This window comes from Dromiciops gliroides, chromosome 3 (assembly GCF_019393635.1).
Source record: "Dromiciops gliroides isolate mDroGli1 chromosome 3, mDroGli1.pri, whole genome shotgun sequence".
In the NCBI taxonomy this organism is placed as follows: domain Eukaryota; kingdom Metazoa; phylum Chordata; class Mammalia; order Microbiotheria; family Microbiotheriidae; genus Dromiciops; species Dromiciops gliroides.
The window spans coordinates 296,907,120-296,923,348 of NC_057863.1; the positions used below are offsets into that span (position 1 = coordinate 296,907,120).

The window sequence follows — 16,229 nt, forward strand, 5'->3', positions numbered from 1 at the left end:
GAAGTTGATAGTTTCATTAGTATTCTTTTTTTCATTTATAAATCAACTTACATCTTAAATTATTTTTAAACACATGAATTCAGAAGATTTCTATTTATTCAACTTATGTAGAATAATTTTAACAAATATATAATGTTATATAAATATTTTTTGAATATTTTATGACGGTTCTCCTCTCTAAATATTTTTTTCCCTAGAGATATATAGTTTTTTTCCTCCTTAAATGTTTATTTGGAAAGTCATAAAGTTTGAAAAATATTTACTCCTCTCACTCATACAATATCCATCAGTGCATAACATAAAATAAATAATTAGCGATCCACATTACCAAAATGTCCCAGTTAGAACAAAGTATATAAACACTGTGTAATTATAATGACCAAGCCTAGTACTGAAGAAGAGAAATGGATATGCTTTTCTCCCTTCTTTTCAGAGATGGGGCACTATTAGAAGGATGTGGTACATAGGATATACTATCAGACAAATGGTATGTACATTAGTTTTGCTGAATTGCTTTTTCCCCCTCTTTCTTTTTTATTCTTGGTTATACAGGATAGCTCTCTGGGTGGGTGGAGAGGCAAAATGAGAAATGAAGACGTGTTTCAATCCTGTCTCAGACAATTACTATAAGCCTTAGTTTTCTCATTTACAAAATGAGGGGGGTGGACTGGATGATCTCTAAAGTCCTTTTCAACTATAAGTCTATAATTTTATACAAAATCACACTACATCAGTATTTTTTTAAAAAAATAAAAATGTCTATGCTTTTTAAAACGGAAAAGTTTTAAAAAATCCTGTAAAAGGCTATTTCAAGAAAAACCATGAAGAAAAAAAAAAGGAATAAATATATAGTTAAAACTAAAGGGATCAGTTACTGTGAGAATAAGGATAATTAACATCATTTTTGCTGTTCAGCTGTTTCAGTCGTTTCTGACTTTTTGTGACCCCATTTGGGGTTTTCTTGGCAAAGATAATGGAATGGTTTGTCATTTCCTTCTCCAGCTCATTTTTAGAGGAGGAAACTGAGGCAAACAGGGTTAAGTGACTTGTCCTGGGTCACACAGCTAGTAGGTGTCTGAGGCCTGATATGAACTCATGATGATGAATCTTCCTGACTCCAGGCTTAGAACTCTATCCACTGTGCCTAGCAGCCCTATTTATTTAACATTATATTTGCAGGGGGCAGCTAGGTGGCTCAGTGGATAAAGCACTGGCCCTGGATTCAGGAGGACCTGAGTTCAAACCCAGCCTCAAACACTTGACACTTACTAGCTGTGTGACCCTGGGCAAGTCAGTTAACCCTCATTGCCTGGCAAAAAAACAACAACAAAACCCAACAACAAAAAAACCCATTATATTTGCAAAATAAATAATAATGTCATATCCTTCATCTATGAACACAACGAATGGCTGATAATCAGGAAGATGTTAGCTTTAATTTTTTTAGTAGTGATGACTAGTAGTTTGAACCGAGTCATTCAGTACTTTATAAAACCTTCTGTGACCAGTGCTGGGAATCAACGTTTTACTTCAAAACTGCCTGGGAGAGAGGGTGTCATCTATGAAAGAACAGCTTTTTTTTTTTTAAGGTAAAGCCTATTGGGTCCTGTTAAGATTGAACTCTTGGTTGTAGGCTAGCACAATGAAGCTGACTTGTCAGAAGAACTGACCTTTGACCTTTCAAGAGGCAGGTGAACCCCGAAATAAAACTATGAATCTGACATATCCTCAAAATTTTAAGACCCCTCATTTTTTATTTATATTTGGATAGAATCTATGACGTTTGAAAGATGTTATGAAGAAGGGAGGAAAAGTGAATTAAATTAAGAGGCAGCATCCTTTACTTTAGTGGGGAATGCTTATTTTCCATAGAAAAGGGTGGCGTTGACTCCCTAAATAAGAAGAGTACATCAGTGAAAGAGGGTTAAAAACTAACAGAACTAATTATATTTTAATGAAGATCAGGGATATCTACTACTGTAAGATTTTTCAGCTGTAATTTTAGAATTTTTCCTTTTTATTTATTATTTTAAGCATGTTTATTTCTCTATCAGTAAAAAGTCTTAAGTGATAATCCTTTAAAGGACTACATATCTGTTTGAGAAATAACATGCTTAATGAAGTTAAGGACCTCAGTCTTCTTTTGCAATAGAAACCCAGAAAGTAGCAATGAAAGCTATTATGAAGGACATCTTTCCATGTCCCATTAAAACAATGGAGAAAAATGGAATCAAAAGAAGTTGCTTTGGGATCAAGAAGAATCCCTAGCAAATTTATACTGAGAATAGACCCCCTTCCCTGTCAGATTCAAATCAGAAACCCATAACATCAGAGCCTTTCAAATGGATTTAGATATACTGCTCTCAAATCATTTCTGCCAAACACAATTACACAAAGTAAAAATCCCCAGGTGACCGGGTTAGCCTACAGAGCAGGTATTAATTCTATCTCCTACTCTCTGCATAATGAAGTATATTTAGGATATTATCTTAAGATGCAATAAACAGTAGTAGCAACACGCAGCTTTCTAACACATGATTGTACTACAGCAGAATTCTTCTTCTTCTTCCTTCTTTTTTTTTTTGCAGGGCAATAAGGGTTAAGTGACTCGCCCAGGGTCACACAGTTAGTAAGTGCCAAGTGTCTGAAGCTGCATTTGAACTCAGGTCCTCTTGAATCCAGGGCCGGTGCTTTATCCGCTGCGCCACCTAGCTGCCCCCAGAATTATTCTTTTTGTTTTTGTTTTTGTTTTTGTTTTTTTTTTAGTGAGGCAGTTGGGGTTAAGTGACTTGCCCAGGGTCACACAGCTAGTAAGTGTTAAGTGTCTGAGGCCGGATTTGAACTCAGGTACACCTGACTCCAGGGCCGGTGCTCTATCCACTGTGCCACCTAGCTGCCCCCAGAATTATTCTTAACTGTGTAATTCAGTTGGAAAATCTTCTATTGCGAATACCATTTCCAAAAACAAAAATTTGATTTGGTAAAACCAAAGTCAGAAAATGTTTAAACAAAAAAAGGCAAAACAAGAAAAAGAGAAAATCTCTTCTGATAATGGATAAAAAATACCAAACACCACAACAAAAAACAAAGATTGGTGAGCAGAGATAATGTAATCCAGGGCCTAGTAATGCCTTCAAAATAGTTTGTGACCCCTCCTTTCATGTGTTAAAATGGAAAAAAAAATTATTTAGCCTTAGTGTTACAGTCTGAGGTACCAATAAGTGCTCTGGTTTAAACTTAACATTTTTAAATGGACAACTTCTATTTTCTGTCAAGTGGCTCAGATTAATCATTACTAGTCATATCAAATGTTAGTCTAGCTACAACCTGTCACAATATGCCATTTGCCTTCTTTTCATTCTGAAATGTTAGAATTAGTCATCAGTGAGGAAAGGAAACTTCAAATCAACACAGCATCTTGGCATTTAGGAGCAACAACTCTAATTGTCTTTTTAAGGATGGAAAAACAAAACCCCAACTTACTGTGCTGATTAATAAGCATGCGGAAAGAAATGCGATTGGTATAAAACCGATCCAGAAAATACTGGATATTACTGCTAATGAAAGGATCAAAACCGTACTTCTCCTTGTATTCAATCACCCCTTGTGCCATGGTAGGAACCACATCATTGTGTCTGTTTCTGACTTTAACCATGACTTGTAAAAAGCTGTAGGGGAGGAAAAAAAAAAGACAGAAAAACTGATTAGTGTATGCAAATATTAAAAGTCTTCATGTCTTACAGGGCTGAAGTCTGGAGACATCTCATTATCCAAAGCACTACACATTGGCTTACCTCTTCCAAAGTTAGAGGGACATGTATCTATTGTAATACACAAAAGAGTCTTGTTTCCTCACACAAACTATAATACTCTCTTGGAGTTTTTTTAGTTAAGTATTTCTCCCTTCAGAAACACTTTCTCCAAGTATGCACAGAGAAAAGTAAAAATTTTAAGCTTATCACCATTTGCTCTGAATTTATCTTGCATGTTTTGATTTATACAAGTGGTCTCCCCCATTAGAATGTAAACACCTTAAGAGAAGGGAGCAATTTTTTGCTTTTTCTCCATATCCCCCATGTTAAGCACAGTTGCTGATACATTGTAAGATATATATACACACATGCACACATATGTATGTGTATATGTATGTTTGTAGTGTGTATATACACATATATACATATATATGCTTATTCATTAACAGAAAATAAATTTCAGCAATCCATTGCTAGTTTTTAGTTACTACTATTGATGAGATTATTATATAACATGAATGTGATATATTATGAAATATATGATGACCATCCTTAAAGAAATAACCTCTTTGTTTTATCTTAAAACAAACACTTGTTAATGGAGTCTTAGAAGTAAAAAAATATTTCTTTAGGTATCTTTCCCAATATTTCTTCTAATATTAATAAAACTAACAATCTTACTACAAACCTTTAAATCCCCCAGAAACAAAATGTAAATGGGTGTGGGGGTTTGAATCAAAAGACATTAATCACTCATTAATTCTGTATTTTTTTCCTTCTCCAGATGGTTGCAGATTTACCTTCTCATTCTCCCACCCCTTACAAATATAATTTAAAAATCTACAAAAAGCAGGAGAAAAAAAAGATAGGGAAAACTGAACATTGGTGAATAGTATTGTTAGGGTTAATATAAAATGTCCAAGAAAAGGGCTCTGAAAAGGATGTCAAAGACACAGATTCAGTAATGAGTGAGGTGGATATTGAACTTCTGCTCAAAATCCAAATCATGCCTCAAATACTTACTAGTTGTGTGACCCTAGGCAAGTCACTTAACCTGTTTGCCTCAGTTTCCTCATTGGTAAAAATGGAGATAATAAAAAGCACCTACCTCACAATAGGAGCATGAATTAAGATAATATTTGCACAGTGTTTTATGAATCTTAAAACACTATATAAAAGCTACTTAGCTAGTTTCTCTGTTGTCAGGGTATAAGTCCTTGGACAGTTCAGCAACATGATTCATACAATACTCCCCCAGAGATACATGAACACAACATAATGAACATATACAGATGGGAAAAAAACTACTCAGGAACATTACACTCCTAAAGATGCATTTGTCCAAAGCAAAGAGATTTTACTTGGTCCTCCCTTGTGCTCATGCTTGTTTCAAGGGCAACCAGTTCTGCAACAGCAGTGTAACAGGACAGTCTATGAACAAACATCAGCAAAGAAGAATTCTCTCAGTTTCTATGTGGTGACTATAAGCAGCTCTGGAGTAGGAAAAAGGTTGGAAGCTCTCTCAAAGCCAATGCCTTCCCAACTCCACACCTTCCCAACTCCACACCTTCCCAACTCCACACCTCAACTGCTCTGATTTCCTCATTAAGGAGCTAAAGGAAAAAAAAATAACAAAAATCAGAACTAGAATTAGTAACACACCTGTGAATATATTAAGAAATTGAAGTCAATTATTATAAATGAATGAGACTTTTGTTAGTGGCCCAATCTATTACCTTTTCAACATTTCCATACAAAATTGACAACTGACTATAAAAGAGGGGTTTCTCATCTTATTAAATCATATCATTCCTCAAAAAAGGAAATTTATTCCAAATAGTCCAATGTTACAAACCCCAAAAGTATTTTTCAGGATCTTTCAAATTAACAATGTGTTTCCATAAAGAAGATATGGAAAAAAAAAGAAGATATGGAAAGCAGTCCATATGATAACCTCTTGAAAAACATAAATATCTCAAATAACTCCTGTCTTTCCAAATTTACCCCCAGAGTGCAAAGGAAAAAAAATCTACAAATGCCAAAGCTATACCTATTAAAAATTTCTAATAATTTTTGTTTTTAAATGAAGCACATTAATCTGATTTGGAACATAGATCTGTTACCTATCAAAACAGTGGAATCAATACAGAACAAAGAATTGTACTTATACAATCAATAAATCATCAAACATTAGTACTCTTGTCATTTTTGTTTTTATTTACTTCTTTTTGTATATAGGATGGTTTGTTTAGTCTATCACAATCAGGTACAACTATTCATTAAAATTAATTTTTTGCTGAAATATAAATAGAAGATACAACAATAATACTTTGATAACAAAGTTCTACAGCTTACAAAGCCATTTTCACACACACACACACACACACACACACACACACACACACACACACACACACATATTTTGCAATTCTTTAGGCTGCTTGAATTTCAGTAACATTACTTCAGTACTAATTTGATTTCCAGGAAAATTCTCCCTGAAATCCTATTTGGCAGAGCTATGGCAAGAGTCAGTCTTCCATATCCCTACATGTCAACCTCCTGTTGCCCCTTGCCAAAATCATCAAGCTAAATCTTCTGTACTTTTCACAACATTGCCTATAGGCACTAAGTGAATTCTGAAATTTGTTTCACAGCTTGGAACAGGATCACTGAAAAAAAAATAGAAAGTATCAGAACTTACTAATACTATGTTCCAGTAATACAAATCCACATCCTAAAAATATGGAAGTACTGAATTCATTTTTGGCCTTCAATAAAGTAAATTTTCCTATTCCTTAAAGTTCCAGGTTCCAGTTTAGCTCTCATCAAAAATTCAAAGAACAGTTTGAAAAGGCAGTTCTACCAATGATACTCTGGTCTAATTCTTACCTTTGGTTAAACAAGATTAGATCACAGACTCATCAAAAATGAAAACAAAACAGCTATGAGGACGGTTGGCAAAGAACCTCAATACATTACACTTCAGTCTTTAATTGTGTCTAAGAAAATCAGTCATTTCTGAAGCCAACTCAGAACTCAGAAAACCAAACAAATCAAAAATTAGTTAGGAGGAAGCTACAATCCTAGAACAAGGTCAACATTAGGTACACAGGTTCTTAAGTATTATAAGGACAGATATATTTTAAATATACTGTCCAATACTTTATGAGAGCACTATGTAGAAAGGTGCTTAAATTTTTTGTAGCTGGATAAGGAGCAAAGTCAAAGGGCCTAGCAAAAATTAATAAATAAATTGGAAAATAACTAACAATGAGCTCCCTGACAAAATTTGACATTTAAACCAGTGTTGTGTACTGGAATGAGAAATACACTTGACCTGAATTTAGATGCAACATCCTTCATGAACAAATTCACTATAATGAAAAGAGCTAGGAGTTTAGAGATCCTAGTTTTAGTCCTGATTCTGCCACTTACTTTGTAATATTAGGTAAGCTACTCAATAGCTTTGGGTTTCAGTTCCTTATCTGCTAAATGAGGGGATTTCAACTAGATGAGCTCTACGGTTCTTTTTCCAGTTTTAGGATTATATTTCTAAGATTTCACCAGTATTTACTGAACTTTACTAAAGCACATGGCCACCAAATTCATATTACATAACTATGTAAAACAAGCTTATGCTTCAAAAGTGAAACAATTACCTGGCTAACAGATGAAAAATATACATAACTACATACAAGTTGGAACCATGAAGAAGCACGTAACAGAACATTTGAGCTACAAGGGACCCTAGAGATGATAAAGTCAAGTCCCCTCATTTTGTACTACAGTTGAGGAAACTGAAGTGCAAAGAAATGATGCTACTAGCTCAGGGTGGCAAAGCAAGTTATCAAAAGAGAAAGAATTAAACCTAAGTCAGTCTAATTTCAAATTTAGTGCTCTTTCCACTGTACCAAACCAGAATAAGGGAAACTAATTGAGGAAATGTACAGAGTTTTTCCCTTTTAAAAGTCCACCATACACACTTATGGAACTAAGATGTGTACTGATGAGCTTCTATTACCTACATACAAATGTACTTTAACAGAACAGACTTTTTAAAGCCACACATTTCAATTAAGTTCTATGAAGTTGACTCCTTTCAGTACATGCAGAACACTTCTTTTTGTAACCACCACTAGGTGGCACCATTATTCAAAGTTGACAAATATTTCAGTTGACTTACTATTAAACAGCAATTATTAATTCTACTCTGAAGCATAAAATAAATTACTATAATTATTCTTTTTGTACTGGATAAATTTTAAACTCAAATGAATAAATCTTAATGCTGAATAGCTAGGAAAAAAACTACTTTTCCTTTCAATTACATCTGACAGTTATTAATGACACAAATTCCATTTGCCCATTCTTTTGCTTCCATATCATTACTTTCATGTAAACACAATGTCATACTTACTCATCCAAAACTTGTGGGTCCTCAGGGCTCTTATTTTCATATTCTAAAAGTTCAAGAAAGCTTTGCATGTACCTAGACAATTAAATGGAAATGACAGTAATAACTAAAATTATAGCTTGATTATAAAAAGCACACCAGTATGTAAGGCGAATCTTCAATAAAGCATTTCATCTTTTACCAGGATAGTGCTTTCTTTTCTTGTAAATAAAGAATGGGTTACATGGGGCAATGACTTTTTGTAGGGTATGTTGTAAAAGGGAATTTTTTTTCAGGTACAGATTGTATAAGATGGTCTCTGAAGGTTCTTTTCAATGCTGAAATTCTGTGGGAGTCAAATTAGCTTAAGGGCTTAATTTACTTTGCTGTCTTCAATACCTGTGGCGTTCCTGATCTCAAACCAGCAGGCTATATTAGTAATAAATGCAAAGATTTTTGCATAAAGAGACAAATAGCTTACCCAACGTAAACCCTGGAGATATTCTGTAATTTAGTTCTCTGCACTGCTCCTACCTTATTCTTTGCTTCAATTAAGTCCAGTTTCTTCTATAAGTGGTGAATAAGGATGTCAAAAAAGAAGGCGGGGGGGGGGTAGAGGGGAGTACCGAGGTGTGTTAATCTCCTCCCCTCAGTATAAAGATCAAATTTTTGAAGGCAAATGTATTAGCTGATTGTCCAAAATCACCATACCATACAGCAAAAACTTTTTGAAGATTAAAATCTGCCCCTTGTCACTGAGTGTAAATGAAAAGAAAGGAAAAGATGTGCTTCCAATCTAAAGGAAGCATTAGTTAGGGAGGGAAAAAGGACAAAGGCAGGGTAACAAGGTTCAAATAACAGGGTCAAAGCCAACTGAACTGAGAAGCAGCAAGGAAATATGAATATAAAAGGAGAATGAGACAGTCGACCTAGAGGCAGACTAAAACAGAAGGTATTTTTGACTTGATCAATCAAAAATTATCATACCAACATTAAGAACCACAGCCAGAGAGGAATATAAGTTAAAACAACTAAAACCCATTAAATTAGAAGGAAATATATAAAGTGGGAATAGCTAATACTGGCACAATGCAAAGCTGTTATACTAGTACACTGTTGTTAGTGGAGCTGTGAATTAATCCAATCATCTTGTAAAACTATTTGGAATTATGCAAAAAACTAAAACTTGTTTTATTTTATGAGTATATTTTAGGTTCAAAATTGTCACCCTCCCTCTCTCCTTCCCTACCCCACACTAGAGGCCACCATTAGGGGTGGAGGGGTGGGATATGCATGTCTGTTCCAAAACGCATGTGCACTTATATGTAAAACTATACAATGCATACTCTTCTATTTATCAGTTCTTTCTCTGGAAGTGGACAGAACCTTCCTTCATAGGTTCTTTGTAACTGATCTGAGTCAAAATAACTTAGTCATTCATAGCTCTTCAAACAATATCGCTGTTACTGCATATGTTTTCTTGGTTCTGCTCATTTCACTCTTCAGTATTTCATGCAAACCTTTCCTTGTTTTTATAATATCAACTGCTCTTCATTCAAAACCACATACCACAACTTCTTTAGCCATTTCCCAAATGATGAGTTTTCTCGCTTTCTAGTTCTTTGCTGCTATAAATATTTTAGAACATATAGGTTCTTTTCCTTTTTTCCTGATCACTTGGGAAAGAGACCTAGTAGTGGTATTGAAAGGGACAAAGGTTTACACAGCTTTATAACTTTGGGGGCATAATTTCAGATTGCTCTTCAGAATGGTTGGATCAGTTCACAGTCCCACCAACAGTGTATTAGAGTTCCAGTTTTTCCGCATCCTTTCAAACATTTGTCATTTTCCCATTCTAATGTTTTAGCCAATCTGATAGGTGTGAGATAATATCTCAACGTTGAATTAAATTGCTTTTCTCTGGTCAATAATGATTTAGAACATTTTTTATATAACTATATATGATTTTGATTTCTTCATTCAAAAATTGTTCATGATCCAACCATTCTAGAGAGCATATTTGGAACTATGCCCAAAGGGCTATAAAACTGTGTATATCCTTTGACCCAGCAATGCCACTATTAGGCCTTTTCCCCAAAGAGATCATAAAAAAGGGAAAAGGACGCACATGTACAAAAATATTTATAGCTATTCTTTTTGTGGTGGCAAAGAATTGGAAATTGAGGGGATGCCCATCAATCGGGAAATGGCTGAACAAGTTGTGGTATATGAATGTAATGGAATACTATTGTGCTGTAAGAAACGATGAGCAGGCGGATTTCAGAGAAACCTGGAAGGACTTACATGAACTGATGCTGAGTGAGATGAGCAGAACCAGGAGAACAATGTACACAGTATCAACAACATTGTGTGTTGATCAACTGTGATAAACTTGACTCTTCTCAGCAATACAATGGTACAAGATACTTCCAAAGAACTCATGAAGGAAAATGCTTTCCAAATCCAGAAAAAAGAACTGTGGAATCTGGATGCAGATTGAACTATACTATTTCTACTTTTTTTTTTTCTTTTTTGAGGTTTTTCCCTCTTGTTCTGATTCTTCTTTCACAGTATGACTAATGCAGAAATATGTTTAATGTTATTGTACATATAAAACCTATATCAGATTGCTTGCTGTCTTGGGGAGGGTTTAGGGAGGGGAGGGAAGGAGAAAAATTTGGAACTAGGAATCTTATAAAAATAGATGTTGAAAACTATCTCTACATGTAACTAGAAAATAATAAAATACTTTTATGATAAAAAAACACTGTCAGTTCAAATCCTTTGACCATTCATCAATTGGGGACTCAAAGTCTTATAAAATTGACATAGTGCTCTGTATATTTGAGGTATGAAACCTTCTTCTAAGAAACTGACTATAAAATTCCCCCCGCCCCCAATCTTCTGCTTTCCTTCTTATGGCAACATTGGTTTTATTTTTACAAAAAAATTTAATTTAATGTAATAAAAATTATTCATTTTATAACTCATAATGCCCTCTATCTCTTGTTTATTAACAAATTCTACTCTTATTCATAAGTTTCACAGGTAATATGTTTCATGTTCTAATTTTCTTATATCTCCCTTTGTTATGTGTGTGTGTGTACTTTAAAAATCTTAGTAAATGGTGTTAGATATTGATCTACACCCAATTTCTCTAAGATTTATTTCCCAGTGTTCCCAAAAACTTTTACCAAATAGTGAATTATTTCAAAAGCTTAAATTTTTACATCTGTCAAACACAAGGTTACTATAATTAGTTACTACTGTGTATTGTAGGAATACTCTGTTTTATTGATCCACCTTTCTATTTCTCAGTCAGTACCAGACAGTGTTAATAATTACAGCCTTATAACATAGTTTAAGATTTGGTACTGCTAAACCTCTTTCCTTTATATATTTTTCCATTAATGCCTTTGATATTCCTGACATTTTGATCTTTCAGATGAATTTTGTTATTATTTTTTTCTAGTTCAGTAAAATGATTTTTTGGCAATTTAATTGGGATGGTATTAAATAAGAAGATAGTTCCAATAGAATTGACATTTTTATTATATTGGCTCTGCCCACCAACTAACAATGAATATTTCTCCAATTATTTAAATCAGACTTTATTTGTATAAAAATATTTTATCATTATGTTCGTGTAATTCCTGGTTTTGTCTTGGCAGGCATACTCCTGGATATTTTATATTCTCTACAGTTATTTTAAATGGGGTATCTCTTACTATCTCTTCTTACGGGGTTTTGTTGGAGAAATGTAGAAATGTTGATGATTTATATTAGAGTTTATTTTATATCCTGCTACTTTGCTAAAATTATTCACTGTTTCAACTAACATTTTAGTCAATCAAATCTTTAGGATTTTCAAAGTATATCATCATATCATCTGCAAAAGACATAGTTTTATTACCTCACTGTTCATTCTGATTCCTTTTTCTTCTCTTTTTACTATTGCTAGCATTTCCAATATAATATTGAATAATACTGGTGAGAATGGTGATACTAATCCATGTTTCACTCCTGATCTTACTGGGAAGGCTTCTATCCTCACTATAAATAATGATTGCTGATAGTTTTAGGTAGATGTTTCTTGTCATTTTAAAGAAAAATTCATTTATACCTATGCTTTCAAGTATTTTAATAGGGATGAGTGTTGTATTTTGTAAAAAGCCTTTTCTGTATCTATTGACATAATCCTATTATTTTTGTTACTTTTGTTATTGATATTAGATCATGTTAATTATGTTAAGAGTTTTCCTAATGTTAAACCATCCTGCATTCTTGGTATAAATCTCACTTGGTCACAACGAATAATCTTTATGATATACTATTGTAGTCTCCTATCCAGCATTTTATGTAGGATATTTGCATCCATATTCATTAATTAAATCAGTCTATAATTTTTTATGTTTTTGCTCTTCCTGGTTTAGGTATCAATATCATATTTATTTCATAAAAGGAGTTTGGTAGAACTTTTTCTTTACCTACTATTCAAAATAATTTATTCAATATTAAAATTAGTTGATCTTTAAATGTTCGGTAGGATTCACTTGGAAATCCATCTGGTCCTGACACTTTTTTCTTAGGAAGCCCATTTATGGCCTGTTCAATTCCTTTTTCTAAAATAGGTTTATTTGAATATTTTATTTCCTCTTCTGTTAATATAGGCAGTTTATACTTTTGTAAGTACTCTGCCATTTTACTTAAATTGTTAAATTAATTGGCATTTAATTGAGCAAAATAACTCCTAATAATTGTTTTGATTTCATCTTCATTAGTGGTTTGTTTACCCTTTTCATTGTTGATATTAGCAATTTGGTTTTCTTCTCTCTTTTAAAAAATTATATTAACCATATCATCTACTTTGTTGGGCTTTTTCATAAAACCAACTCCTATTTTTATTAATTCAATGGTTTTCCTACATTCAATTTTATTAACCTCACTTTAATTTTCAGGATTTCCAATTTGGTGTTTAATTGAGGATTTTTTGTTTTCTAGTTTTTTAAATTGCATACCCAATTTGTTGACCTGCTCTTTCTCTATTTTGTTGATATAAACTTTAAAGATAAAAAATTTTCCTCTGACTGCTGCATCCCAGGGGTTTTGATATGTTGTCTCATTATTGTCATTCTCTTTAATACAATTATTTACTGTTTCTATGACTTGTTCTTTAATCCACTCATTCTTTACATTTAGGTGGTTTAGTCTCCAATTAATTTTTAATTTTTTCATGGTCCCATTTTAAATATAATTTTAATTGCATTGTGATATGAAGGCTGTATTTAATATTTCTGCTTTTCTGCATATAGCTATAAAGTTTTTATGCCCTAATATATAGTCATTTTTTGAAAATGTACTATGTACCACTGAGAAAAAGGTATATCCCTTTTTATTCCTATTCAATTCTCTCTAGATATCTAGATATAGATATCCAGAGATTATCTTATCTAAGATTCTATTTATTTCCTTAACTTCTTTCTTCTTTATTTTGATTAGGTTATGTAGTTCTGAGAGGGGAAAGTTGAGGTCTTCCACTATTATAATTTTGCTATCTATTTCCACCAGTAATTCATTTAGATTTTCCTTTAAAATTTTGGATGCTATATAGCATTTGGTGCAAATAGATTTAGTATTGCTATTACTTTATTATCTATGGTACATTTTTTTCATCAAAATGTAGTTTCCCTGTTCAGCTTTTTAAATTAAATTTATTTTAGCTTTAACTTTGTCTGAGATCATGATTGTTGACCCTGGGTTTTTTGCATCAGCTAAAGCATAATAAATTCTACTTGTGACTTTTATTTTCACTCAATGTGTAGGTCTCATTTTTAAAAGTGTTTCTCATAAACAATACTACTGTTATTGTACACAATGTTCTCTTGGTTCTGCTTATTTTGCTTTTCATTATTTCATGAAGGTCTTCACATGCTTTTCTAAAATAACACTGAGCTCATGATTTCTTATAGCAGAGAAATATTTCATCATGACCCTATGCCACAATTTTTTCTGCCAATCCCTAACTGATGTACATCCCCACAATTTCCAGTTCTTGGCCACACAAAGAGATCTGCTATAAATATTTTAGAACATATAGGTTCTTTTTCTTTTTCCCTAATCATCTTGGGAAACAGACTTAATAGTGTTATTACTGGGTCAAAGGGTATAGGCAGTTTAACAAATCTTTGGGCATAATTCCAGATTACTCTCCAAAATGGTTTGATCAACTCACAGATCCACCAACAATTGAATTAACATCCCAATTTTTCCACATCCCCTCCAACATTCTTCACTTTCCCTTCTATCATTTTAGTCAATCTGATAGGCATAAAATGATTTCATGGTTGTTGTTGTTTTTGTTTTGTTTTTGTTGGGTTTTTTTGGGGGGCAATGAGGGTTAAGTGACTTGCCCAGGGTCACACAGCTAGTAAGTGTCAAATGTCTGAGGCTGGATTTGAACTCAGGTCCTCCTGAATCCAAGGCCAATGCTTTATTCACTGTGCCACCTAGCTGCCCCTCATGGTTGTTTTAATTTGCACTTCTCTAATCAATAATGATTTACAGCATTTTTTCATTATGACTATAAATTCTTTTGATTTCTTCATTAGAAAACTGCCTATTTATAACCTTTGATCATTTATCAATTGGGGAGTGATTCACATTCTTATAGATTTGACAAAGTCTTTTATATATTTGAGATATAAGACCTTTATCCAAGGAACTGTCTATAATTTTTTCCCCCAGTTTTCTGGTTTCCTTCTTGGCTACATTTATTTTATTTGTACAAGCCCTTTTTAATTTAATGTAATCAGAATTATACATTTTACATCTCACAACACTATCTCTTGTTTGTTCACAAATTGTTCACTTATCCATAAGTTTGATAGGTAATATTTTCCAAGTTCTTCAAATTTTCTTTTAATATTTCCCTTTATATCTAAGTCATTTATCCATTTTAACAGAATCTTGGTAAATGGTGTAAGATATTAGTCTATTCTCAATTTCTGCCTGACTACTTTCTGGCTTTCCCAAAAATTGTTACCAAATAATGAAATCTTTTCCCCAGATATAACTCTTTATACTTGTCAAACACTAGGTTACTATATTTGTTTGCTGCTATAGATTGTATGTCTCCTCTGTTCCACTGATTTGCCTTTCTATTTCTTAGCCAGTACCGGATAGTTTTGATACTTACTGCCTTAAAATATAGTTAAAGATATGGTACTGCTAAACTTCCTTCCTTTAGATAGTTCCTTTGATATTCGTGACCTTTTGTTTTACCAAAGGAATTTTGTTATTTTTTTTTCTAGCTCAGTAAAATAATTTTTTGGTGATTTTAATTGGGATGGCAATGAATATATGGATTTTGGTAAAATGCCTACCCATGAATAATAATATTTCTCCATTTATTTAAATCTGATTTTATTGTATACAAAGTTTTTTATGGTAATATTCATATAGATCCTGGGTTTGTTTTGGTAGGTGTATTCCCAGGTATTTTATACTATCTAGAGTTATTTTAAATGGGGTATCTCTAGCTATCTCTTCCTGTAGGGTCCTGTTGGTGATATATAGGAAAACTGATGATTTCTACTATGGGTTTACTTTATATCCTAATACTTCGCTGAAATTAATTATTTCAATTAACTTTTTAGTTGAGTCTTTAGGATTTTAAAAGTATATCATCTTTTTTTTTCTCCAGGCAATGAAGGTTAAGTGCCCTGAGTCACACAGCTAGTAAGTGTCAAGTGTCTGAGGCCAGATTTGAACTCAGGTCCTCCGGAATCCAGGGCCGATGCTCCACTGCACCACCTAGCTGCCCCGGTATATCATCTTTAAAAAGAGAATTTTATTACTTCATTCCCTATTCTGATTCCATTTTTTTCTTCTCTTATTGTTAGGATTTCCAATACAATATTGAATAATATTAGTGACAGCTGGCATCCTTGTTTTATACCTGATCTTACTGGGAAGGCTTCTGGCTTATCCCCATTACAAATAATGCTTGCTGATGGTTTTAGGTAAATGCTTCTTAACATTTAAGGAAAAGCCCATTTATGCCCATACTTTTCAAGTGTTTTTTT

General features: G+C 33.2%; 1 protein-coding gene across 5 annotated transcripts in view; it reads right to left on the bottom strand.

Moving 5' to 3' along the window:
- Positions 1 to 16,229, bottom strand: part of PDK3 (pyruvate dehydrogenase kinase 3) — a 134,798-nt gene that overhangs the window by 50,060 nt on the left and 68,509 nt on the right. For 4 of the 5 annotated variants that reach the window (XM_043992822.1, XM_043992824.1, XM_043992821.1 and 1 more), the window contains exons 3-4: positions 8,170 to 8,241; positions 3,484 to 3,668 (exon numbers count right to left, since the gene is read on the bottom strand). In XM_043992822.1, coding sequence (XP_043848757.1) covers positions 3,484 to 3,668; positions 8,170 to 8,241 — 257 coding nt within the window. The remainder of the gene's footprint in view (positions 1 to 3,483; positions 3,669 to 8,169; positions 8,242 to 16,229) is intronic. The other variant, XM_043992823.1, reaches the window with a different exon arrangement.